This window comes from Brassica napus, chromosome C4, assembly GCF_020379485.1.
Source record: "Brassica napus cultivar Da-Ae chromosome C4, Da-Ae, whole genome shotgun sequence".
Classification (NCBI taxonomy): domain Eukaryota; kingdom Viridiplantae; phylum Streptophyta; class Magnoliopsida; order Brassicales; family Brassicaceae; genus Brassica; species Brassica napus.
This window is the reverse complement of record NC_063447.1, coordinates 52,092,542-52,104,775: the sequence shown is the minus strand read 5'-3', so window position 1 is coordinate 52,104,775 and position 12,234 is coordinate 52,092,542. Positions and strand designations below refer to the sequence as shown.

Sequence of the window (12,234 nt, the reverse complement as noted above, 5' to 3'; positions counted from 1 at the left end):
AATTCTTCTTCTTTTTCGTTTTTCTAACAATTAATGCATTTAATAATATATTTGTCATTTTTCTATAAATTAAATGAGAATTCACTTATCTAACTTTTTGATCATAAATAAAATCTAAGAAAAATTAATATAATATATTTGATCAATAAGTTTTAATTTTTATTTATTCTAATCTAAAAAGCAATTCTAGAACTAACAAATATTATTTTCCAAATAATTCATATAATATTACACATAATAATTTATAGTCATTAATTATAAGAATTATGGAAAGTTTATATTATATTTTTTTTTCATAAATCATTTATTAATAAACTATGTAAAGTATAATTTTAAAAAGTAATGTATAAAAAACAATATAGTAGCTTTATTTTTAATTATTTTATACATTTACAGGTTTCTGGTTTACAAAAAAAAATTATTATCAACGAAAAAACATATGACAATGGGGCCTAGCGCGTGAGACATGTATCCTCCTTAAACATTTTTTATTTTCCGCATGATTTAAAAAAATTAACGAGCAGTATAAAAACACAAAAAGGATCTCTTTATCTTTTCTTTTTTTTTTGAACACGCAAGGATCTCATTATCTTATAGAACAATATTATCTCTAGGCTGTCTATTAAGAAGAACATGGTATTTCATATACATTATGCATCTCATAATCCATGTCTGCGAAAAAAATATCATTTTCTGCATGACTGTTCTTATCAAATCCCATTGCATCTCATAATACAGTTGATGTATTAAAATGAATAAATAAATTAATTAAATAATATAATCTGTTAATTTAGGATGAATTTTCATGTTTACCACTTTCATATTACAATTATTCATCTTTACTACCACTAAATTAACATTTTTAAAAATACATTTTTCATTAAATGGAAAAAAACTCTTATGCCATTGTTCTATATATATATAAAATAATTATTTACATAAATAAATAATAATAATAATAAATAACAAATATTTTTTTATGTTTTCGAATTATATTTTTCAAATTTGAACTTTTTATAATTTTTATTTTTGAATTTTTTCTTTTTATATTTTTTTGTTTCAAGATTTCTTTTTAAAAATAGAAAACTATGTTTGAAACTATTTATATATTTATTAAAATCTTAAATTCCACATTCAGAAAACCCTACCCACCCCTCAACTCTAAACCTAAGTCTAAATTAGTTAAATCTACAGTTATAAATGTATTATATCCTTCATGAATGTGATATTTTTGACAATTAACATAAATAATAAATTAACTATAAATTTGAATTTGTTTTAATTATAACAAAAACTGTTGAGAAAAAATCTAACAAAATCTTACTTAAAATTTAAATATTTTTATAAAGTAACACATTAATTAATTTCATAATTAGGAATATAATATTATTATAAATCACTCTTAACTAAAATTTTATTATGAAACAAGAAAATACAAATTCTATACTATTCTTTTTATAAATTCTATAATTATTCTTTATTATATAAAAATAGAAGTGCTATATGAATTAAATATTACAAAATTATATTAAATAGGTAAATTAACAAATTTTATATTTTTCATTTTTTTTCATTTCAATTAATTACAACTCATCATTATAATGAGTTAAATATAATATTTTTATACAAAAATAAATTTATTAACACATGTTAAACTTTTATATTTACAGCTATATATTATCTTTTTTTTTTTGAAACTCTCAACAATATACTGCTTAAAAATGTTTATAAACAAAAATATAATAGTATATAATAACTTTTAGTTCATTTACTATTTAAAATTTTGCTATTAGGAAACTATGAATTTTAGTAATTCATGTAAAATATTAGTGACAGATCAAATTTTAATTATAAATTAAAATTTTATTCTAATTATAAAAAATATGTTGAGAAAAATTTAGAAAATATCACCAAAATTAAAATATATTTTTATAAAATAATATATTAATGTGGTAACAAAAATAAATTCAAAATTCATGTAATCTTCCAAACTCAAATATTTTTTTTATCATCTCCTAACTCAAAGATAGTTGTGAATTTTTCAAAAAATTCTTGACAAAATATAAAGTTTTGAAAATAAACATCAAATTCGAAATGATTGTATTTATAATTTTACAAAAGATAAAAGCATAGATAATAAAGAATAACTTTTTAAAATGCACCACGAAATAATAAACTACATATGTTGTAAAAATTAAAAGCAATCTGATATTTTGAATTCTTAATTAAAAATAAGATAAAACTTAATATCATAACATCCAAAAAATATCATATATCAATAAAATTTACTAATATAATATGATAGATGCTACTATGCATAAAATTTACTAAAATAATAGGTCTATAGTATTTTAAAACATTATTTTTACTTATAAATCCTGTAAAATACTAAATGATATATGTTCAAGTATTTTTTTTAAACACAACATGTAATTATAAATTATTGTAAACATATTTATTTCCCATAATATAAATAAATAAATTTAAAAATGTATTATATGTAAAATGTATAAGTTAAAGAAAAAAAACATATTTTAAAAGAGGTTATCTATTTGATTATTTCAGATTGTTATTTTATTCTACCTAGTTCGAAAATATATTAGTAAGTAATAAAAATTAATAATAAAGTAAAATGTATTAAACAAATCACTATATATTAATAATACAGAATAAAAAATAACAATAATATTATAGAGTTACACAATATATAACACTAAAATAGAAATTATATATTTAAAATATTGTGATAATATCAAATACATTAATAACATGAAAAAATATCCGCGCGGACGTGTAGGTTAAAATCTAGTTAGAGTATTAAATTGGATATTCTAGTATTAAGAGCTTCATGAAATTTAGTTATATTATGGGATTATCTCTTAAATTAAAATATATTATAGTTATTTTTGAATTAGTTAATTATTTTTTATTTGATAATATTACCATTAATAAATGTCTAAAACTAACATTTTTAATGGTAGCATGGATTATAAATCATATGTTAGACGAAAATGTATTGTATATAATGTTTTTGTTTTAATATAATAGACAACAATGTTTTCAGAAAAAAAGAATAGCTAACAAAAATGAGGATGCTGTTGAGTGTTTTTGTAAGACTTGTATGACACTGAAATTGAGCTAAAATCAAAGCATATTTACCAATCACTCATTTAGTTCAATAGGGTACATATTTAGAAAAATTAAAATTCACATTGTAGGTTCATTTCTATAAATTTATATTTGGAAAAGGTAGGTCTTTAAATTTCACATTGTAGGTTATGTTTCCCATCCCCAGAATTTCGCAAACCAAGTTAGTGAGGGTAGAAACCTAAAGTTAATGATTTTGGTTTATTATTAATGTAAATAACTAAATATGTCATATTAACTATTTTTTAAGTGGTCATACTATGATTTGTTAATATAGATAAAAACATAATCCTAAATTAATAGATTTGATGATTCTAGAATTATATTCTGTCAAACAACGTTTTAACAAACTAAAACAAAGATTTTTACCGGAAAAAAAAAACTAAAACAATGAGATGTCAAAAAAAAACAAAACAAAGAGTAGGACGATCACTAGCTGGAATAGAGGAATATCCGGATATCCAAAAAGAAAAAAAAACTTGGAAAAATGGCATTCCAACATATAGCTTTTTTTTTTTTGTATACTAAACAACATATAGCTTGTTGGAATCAAATGAGATAGAAACTTTCAAATTCATACAAGAATGAGGCGTATTGGATTTCACAACTTAAATCAACAAAGAACAAGGAGGATACTTACTTCTTCTTCTTCTTCAACCGTTCTTCCTCATCTTGCACCATCATGTCAAGAAACCATTCTCTCACCCCAAGATCCAAAACCCAAAACAGATCTTCCAAGCAGTTTCAGCTTCTTGCGAGAAACAAAGCCATCCATTTCTTGCCCGGTACGTTACTCTTACTTCTTCAGAAAACTTGTAAGGACTACATTTTTTGTTTTCACAGTGTACTTATATGTTGTGAAAACAGAGGAATCAAGTTACAGATTCAGTGAACAGAGTTAAGCTCCGAGATGGGAGATTCCTAGCTTATAAAGAGAGAGGTGTTCCAAAGAACGAAGCCAAATACAAGATCATTCTTATTCATGGGTTTGGAAGCTCCAAAGAGATGAACTTCTCTGCTTCAAAAGTATATTATTTTGGGCCTTTTTGTGGGTTTTTAGTTTTATTGTAAAGTTGACTTTATCTTGTCTCACCTGGATTTTGTAGGAGTTGATAGAAGAGCTAGGCGTATATTTTCTACTCTACGACCGAGCTGGATATGGAGATTCTGATCCAAACCCGGAACGTTCGTTGCAAGGCGAAGCGCTTGACATAGAAGAACTTGCTCGTAAGTTGCAGATAGGACCCAAGTTTTACTTAATTGGAGTTTCCATGGGATCATATCCTACGTGGAGTTGTCTTAAACACATACCTCACAGGTAAAAATTGTCCACCCACCATTTAAGACTTTGAGTAAAAATCATAGGTTTAATATCCGTGGTTGAGTTTTTACAATTAACACCCCCAACAATCGTATAAAATAGTAACATTCGTGGTCTTATCGTAGAAAATGTTAAAATTGTGGTTTTATCGTATAAATGTTAAATTTTGAGGTTTTATATCGAAGAATAAAAATTTATAAATATTGCAGGCTAGTTTTTTTCTTTTTTTTTTTTTGAAAAAGGGTTTGCTTGCAGGCTAGCTGGAGTGGCGTTTGTAGCTCCGGTCGTAAACTATGGGTGGCCGTCGCTTTCTAAGAAGCTTATAAAGAAAGACTACAGGAGGGGGCTTATAAAATGGTGTTTTCGGATATCGAAATATGCACCTGGCCTGTTACATTGGTGGATCAGTCAGAAACTCTTCCCATCAACTACTTCAGTCCTTGAAAGCAATCAACTCTATTTCAACAGCAGTGACATTGAGGTACTCAAGAGAATTACCGGTTTTCCGATGCTTACTAAGGTAAATCCATACCTTATATATATATCACACATGAGCTTTTTGCTTATTCGGTTTAGTACTCAAGGTAAATCCATACCTTACTCTGATTAAAGTTCTGATTATTTGGTATAAGACCAAATTTTGGTCTGGTTCGTGGCAAGAAATCTCGATTCGGTTTAGTTCAGTTCAATTTTTAGTGGTCTTATTTGCTTGTAGGATAAACTACGGGAAAGGAGTGTATTTGATACTCTTAAAGACGATTTCTTGGCGGGGTTCGGGCATTGGGACTTTGATCCATCTGATGTAAGAATGAGTGGAGAGAACTCTGTTCATATATGGCATGGAAAGGAAGACAAGGTGGTTCCGTTTCAACTTCATAGATGCATCTTGAAGAAGCTGCCTTGGATCAAATATCATGAGATACCTCATGGAGGACATTTGATCGTACACTATGATGGTACGTGCGATGCGGTTCTAAGGGCACTATTGCTCGGGGAAAATCAAAAGATGTATCAACCCGAATACAACTAAAATCTCTTGTGTTTGGAGACACATACGATTTCAAATTGTTAACGAGCATTTTGTCATATAAGAACTACAATACATTCACAAAACTACATGAAACACACACACACACACACATATATATATATATGACCTACTAGTTAATCCTATTTTTCCTCCTATAGAGCAAGCCATGATCAAGAGAATGATAAACGTTGATTTTGGCATCTACAACTACAATATAGAGGAAGAAAATGGAGCAATACGTCTTTAACTTGTGTATGTATAGAAGGTTAACTATTATTTATCATACGAAATTACTGCAAATTGTTTTACAAAAAAAAAAAAAAAAGAAATTACTGGAAATTAGATTGAATGAAATATCTCATAAAATGTAACTTACTGAAAGTTTAAAACAAATAACAACACAGTGAAATCTAATTTAGACTAGACATTAGCACAAGCAGAATATACAGACCTCAACTTATCAAAATCTAGACACACCAAATATCCACATTTTTATCATTATAATTAAACCAGAGAAGGAAAAAATTAAACCAGGGAGTAGCACAATGTTCACACCAAAATTCAAGAGTTTGTTGTAACACTTATGCAGATCAGGATTAGGCTTAGGCCACACCTCTCTAGGATCAGACATCACTTCAGCAATTTGCTATTCGCTTTTTTCTTTCCTGTGGGTTTCTGTTTGTTATTTGCCTCATTTTTTTCCTACTGGGAATTAACCTCTGGATTGTGTAGTGTAACAGAAACCCTTCAAACTGGTTTCCCATTGATTAAATTTGAGTTTAGCTTCTAATATTCTCTGATCGAATCACTCACACAAGCTCATATCTTCTTCATCAATGTCTTTAAGATATATACTGGTTCTAAAGATGTGATCATCAGTCTACCAGACGTTCTTAAAGCACCCACATCCATAGTATACATAAAAATAAAAAAATAGCAAAAGTAAGAAAAATGAGAGAGATGATCTCTCATATGGGAAACTATAAAAATAATTTGAGAAACCCAAGTACATTGGTCACTCTTTTAGGAATTCAACAACTTTAAAATTTTAAAAGATTAATAAAAAACATAACAATAATAAATATTTTACTATTTTTGAGAAATCCACAAGTTTTTTTACCATTGAGTATGCTCTTATTGGCTACATTTTGTTCTTTACACAAAAGATGCTGCTTTTATTTTCCAAAACATTATCACCTCGTTCATGTTCATATCATTTCCTAACCGCTGTCACCATCCCCGTTATGCTTGCATCCGTTTTCGATTCAACCACCACCACTATCTTTATAAGTAAACGGTCAATCGCTCGTCTCTTGTTATAAGTAAACAGTCAATTGAACAATGGAAAAGTCAGGAAAAAGATTTTTTTTTCTTTGGTGCAGTCCTTGCATAAAGAGAAGCGTGAACATATCTTATATATTAAAACAGAGGTCACAACATTGATTTATGTGTGATTTTTTAAAAAATTGATCTAATGAACCTATTCAAAATCATGTTACATTTAATCTCTAATCTTATCATTTAAATTTTGGGTCAACCAAAATTTTTTATTGGACTATCAATAATTGCATTTAAACAATAGATGATCCATTGAATTTATAGATAATATAAATTAAATAGATATAATTTAATGTTGTAATACTATACCTCCATATATTAAATATTTAAATATTTGTCGATGTTAACTTTTAAATTATAAAGAATTTTTTTAAATAACAAAAATCATATTATCTAACAATGATTAATCTTTACTATTTTAAACCAATAAAAACAAATTTTAAACTATATAGTTTATTGATATGGAAGTTATCCTTATCTAAACTAATATCCTTATCTCTATAGAACCCCTTTGTACCCTCCACTAGATGCTGAGATATGGACATTTTGGTTTGCAACTACTCAAAGACAATATACCGTTTCTCTTGTAATCCACCAAGCCAAGCTTGTTTTGCATCTCATAACATACAAGTCCTTTTTGGTCAATAATTCTCCCATATATATGCAATACAAGTATTATAGAGCACATGTAAAAGACTAGTCAAGTAAATAGAATTCGAGGATGGCTAAAAAGAAATGTTCAGATTTGTGACCTTCTTTGATACTCCTTCCCAAATAAGTCAGGTATCGTAAAGAACAACCAAAACATCCAAACAAAACAAAATAAAATAAAATGTCTTCAAACCAATGAAACCTAGCTTAGAGCAGCATTAATCATGGGGGAGTGCTTAAAAAATAAGAATAAAATAGTGGTTGGGTCTCACTATTTTTGAAAATAGGGGTGTTTCTGCTGCCTAAATAAGCAGCGATCTTGGGGAGGTTTTTCAACAGTTTGCGAGTCCCACTGACACGTGACGACTCGCGATTGGTGGGATTTTAATTTTTTTTTTTTTGGGTTTTTAATCAGAGAAAAGAAAAAAAATTAAAAAAATAAGCACCCTAGATGGGTTGCTGGGATAAATATGCTCTTAGAAGCCTAGAAGGAGAGAAGAAAACACAAGCAAGCATAAGCGTTTAAAGATACATCAAGTTCTCAACATCATCTAATCCAATAATGCCCCACTTGTTAGTAATATAGCAGTTGGATGTGTCTTTGATTTCAACTTCTCTCAAATGGTTGTTTTGTAGACTGTAAAGAAAAAGGTGGAAACGAGTGCTACTTTTATGTTGAACGATCATCTCGCAGGTTTTGGGATTACGAGATGTATTTTGAGGTACCAAAATAACCTCACCGTTTCTAGTTGTATCTTGTACCCTGAAATGGCTGTCATTGAGTAAATGCATCTGAGAAGGATCCATCGCAAAAGTCTTTTTCGACCACACATTCTTCTCCGCATCATCCATAACCCATAGTTCCATCACACCTCTCTCTTCAAAATCGTCATTGTATAAAACAGCTACTCTTCCACCGTATTCTATAAGTTCAGTAAAACAAGTACAGTATGAATCCAAAAAGTCCAAGCTAGGTAATTATAGACACGCCCCTTGACAGTCAATCTTTGTGTTAAAGAACAATGTGGTCGACACGGGTTTGAAATATTTCTCCACTGACTTGATCCATCTCCTCCTAGTAGTAAGACCCATTGCTCTGGCACGTACCTTCCGCATACTTCAATGGGTGCTGAAACTATGCAAAGCACTTTATATTGATCATGAAGAGAGGATCATGTCCGATATATATGGCACATGAACTTCTTATTCGGGCGATCTTCAACTATGATGCTGGACCCTTCTTTAATAGAAACACAGTTTTGAATACAATAAAATGGAATCTCATTTTTATTAAGTGTTGATAAAATCCGGATAATATATGTAAATTACACATGTAATTGACCAAAGTAAACTGACGCTAAAAAAAAAAAAGGAACAACAAAAACTAAAGATGGGCTTTATTTTCTACTGTTCATTGGGCCCACCAATATAACAAAGGCCCAAGTTGACGATATCAGACTAGCTAGGGTTTACTCTCTTCCTTTCATATAAATTCTTGAAGCCGCCTCAAACGCAGAGTAAGGGTTTCCTCTGCTTCACCTCTCAGGTTCGTCACTTTCGTTTCGTCACTTTCGTTGATTTCGTGAACATTTCTATAACCTTTTCGATTACTTGTTTGCAGGTTCAGAGATTCGTTCAACTGCGAGAAACTCAAGATGAGGTAAAAGCCTGAAACATCTCACAATTTTTCATATTAGATAGATCTCGTCTTGTCTTTGCTTAGATTCTGTCTTGTCTGAATGCTTACTTTTCATATTGTTTAATGAATCAAGAAAGTTGATTGTTGTTCTAATTTGAGTTTAAAATGGGATTGTGTAGTAAGCTTCAGAGCGAGGCTCTTAGAGAAGCCATCACAACCATCAAGGGCAAATCTGAGGACAAGAAGCGTAACTTTGTGGAGACGGTTGAGCTTCAGATTGGTCTGAAGAACTATGACCCGCAAAAGGACAAGCGTTTCAGTGGATCTGTCAAGCTCCCGCACATTCCTCGCCCTAAGATGAAGGTCTGTATGCTTGGAGATGCTCAGCACGTTGAGGAGGTGAGTCAATTAATAATATCACTGATTCAGTTGTGCTGGTGAAATGTTTGTGTTTGTTGGTATTAATGCAAAGTCTTTGGTTTTGGTGATGAGATTAGGCTGAGAAGATGGGGCTAGACTCTATGGATGTTGAGGCTTTGAAGAAGCTCAACAAGAACAAGAAGCTTGTTAAGAAGCTTGCGAAGAAGTACCATGCTTTCTTGGCTTCTGAGTCAGTCATCAAGCAGATTCCCCGTCTTCTTGGTCCTGGTCTTAACAAAGCTGGTGAGTTTCTTTGATAACTTAAAGTCACGTAGTTGGGTGTTTTTGAATCATTCTTGTTCTGAACTTTTCTTAAAATGGTGCCTGATGTTACAGGAAAGTTCCCAACGCTAGTGAGTCACCAAGAGTCCTTGGAAGGGAAGGTGAACGAGACCAAAGCGACTGTGAAGTTCCAGTTGAAGAAGGTTCTGTGTATGGGTGTTGCTGTTGGTAACCTTTCCATGGAAGAGAAGCAGCTCTTTCAGAATGTTCAGATGAGCATCAACTTCCTTGTCTCGCTCTTGAAGAAGGATTGGCAAAACGTAATGTTCCTGTCTAATTCCACTGAAACAATCTTTAATCAAGCTCGCTCTCTAATCTTGTTTTGAAATGGTAATCTTTTGCAGGTGAGGTGTTTGTACTTGAAGAGCACCATGGGACCACCACAAAGGATCTTTTGAGTTCTCTACTATTTCATCTTCGAACTTTTGCGTTGTGGTTTTTGTTTGTTTCAGAGATCTTGAGTTATGGTTTTGTTTGGTATTAGCAGAACTGAAGTGTTAGTTTGCTTTTTGTCAAGACATTATAATATGCATTGTTGGATTCTACCATATCGACTCTCCAGTTCAATTTTATCTTTATCAATTATCGCCGTGAAATGCTTACTAGTCAGAAAACATCATTTGAGATTTCCCAATCTTTTGACGTGTGGCTGGACTTATAAGATGGTGCATGATCCTTGGTTGCATTAGGATGTCTCGTGGAGATAATAAAGAGGCAAGAGTTTCATTGTGTGGCTACTATTTCTCATTTGATGTAATTGATTAGGCTTTAGGCAAGTTGTTTCCGCAATTGGAATTTACAGAAGATGACTTCGTGAGAGGTAAATCTGAGTTTGTCTGAATAGAGATGCAGAAGCAAATCAAAAGGAAGTAGGAACAATTTTAATTGTGTTTGCGTCAAAATGTGAGCACAATAATTTGGCTAGATGATGGGATCGACAATACGTCGGCATTATTAGGAGAACAGATGATGTGCCATATAGTGCTGAGTTTTGTCGATTTATGTCGACATAAATCATAAATTCACAATAGTATAAAGAGACACAAATAAATTATTTAAGAAGTTCAAAACTATCCCCAAGGGTTTAAGCGTTGTACACGGCCTATGGCATGAGTCAAAGGACACACGAGTTCGCAACATTGTAGTGCCAACTTCCCCACTTTGACCTTTGATCTCACTCGACACTCATCTCCACCAACAATAGACCAGTACGCATTCATCATAATTATACTTCTTATTGTTTTCACAGTATATAAATTCCCCAATGTTTTTTTTCTTCATTAATACAGTAAAGGCTATAGCAATAGTGAAGACCCCATGTGTGTTTTTAATTGTCTAGCCAAATATTCTATCAAGATCCCCATCTTTTTTTTCTTTTTTTTTTGTTAATCAAGAACATATAAGTTTTAGTGTCATTAGATATAAGTTACCACAGAAAGACGACTCACACTTTGTAATTCGTCACAAGTATAATAATCAAGTAATTTTTTGCAAATCATTTAAAACTAAAAATTCCAAACTCATTCTTCCTGTTTAATTAGATAAATCATTTTATGATAAAAGTACATCAAATATATAAACTCTATCATTTTATGATAAAAGTACATCAAATAATTAGATAAATCAATTTTTAATTATTTAAACATTAAAAATATAAAGAATTATATAATTTGAACAAAAAATGACACTTAATTCAATTAAACAAATAATCAGTTTCCAAATTATCAGATTTAACATGAAATATATCCTTCAAAACATATATATATATATACTGGATTACGTTTCCATGACAAGAGATTCACTTTGTCACCTTTTTTTGGTAATAAAAAACACAGATGAATTTGAAATAATTGAAAAATGAAAAAGTTAGTAGGTTCAAAAAAGAGTCAATTAGCTAGAAATCTATTAAAAAGTTGGAAATTTGCAAACTACCTAAAACAGTAAATGTGTAAGAGCTACAATAACTAAATAGCACATAAAATTATCTTTGAAGTCCTTTGGTAAATTGCACATTTTCTAAAAATTATTAGCTTATTTGATTTCTAAAAATTAAACAAAAATCTCATTTTCTCTCTCATTGTCGGTGTCTTCTTCTCCATCTTCTTCTTCTCCTCTCCTCTGCTTTTTTTCTTTTTTTTTTGATGAATCTAAAAAATCCAAAAAATATATTCCAATATAATGGTTTATATAATCATTTGATCACACCCACCCATTCATCACCAGTCTTGTATAAGATCATGAGTTATATCTTGTGGAGTTCGTTTTTTTCGTTCGGAAATTCCTCGGATCACTTCTTAGACAAACAATATGACTCTGTCGTAGAACTAGTTTGCGCACAAAGCGAGAAAAGAGCAAAGATCCGTGCCGACGTTTGTAAAGTATGAACTGAGATTGCGGGAAACAATG

At 30.2% G+C, this 12,234-nt stretch overlaps 2 protein-coding genes across 2 annotated transcripts; both read left to right on the top strand.

Annotated features, from left to right (window-relative positions):
• The first annotated feature begins 2,330 nt into the window (after window positions 1–2,330).
• On the top strand, window positions 2,331–6,653 carry LOC106424290. Its single transcript, XM_013865038.3, has 5 exons — window positions 2,331–3,932; window positions 4,015–4,173; window positions 4,254–4,465; window positions 4,724–4,988; window positions 5,184–6,653. Exons 1-5 carry the CDS (start codon window positions 3,732–3,734, stop codon window positions 5,496–5,498), a joined length of 1,152 nt encoding a protein of 383 aa, XP_013720492.2. The 5' UTR covers window positions 2,331–3,731; the 3' UTR covers window positions 5,499–6,653.
• A 2,277-nt stretch (window positions 6,654–8,930) lies between these two features.
• Window positions 8,931–10,376, top strand: LOC106424329 (60S ribosomal protein L10a-2). Its single transcript, XM_013865078.3, has 6 exons — window positions 8,931–9,033; window positions 9,109–9,147; window positions 9,306–9,525; window positions 9,624–9,789; window positions 9,883–10,088; window positions 10,173–10,376. The coding sequence occupies exons 2-6, from the start codon at window positions 9,143–9,145 to the stop codon at window positions 10,224–10,226; spliced, it is 651 nt and encodes a 216-aa protein (XP_013720532.2). The 5' UTR covers window positions 8,931–9,033; window positions 9,109–9,142; the 3' UTR covers window positions 10,227–10,376.
• The last annotated feature ends 1,858 nt before the right edge of the window (window positions 10,377–12,234 follow it).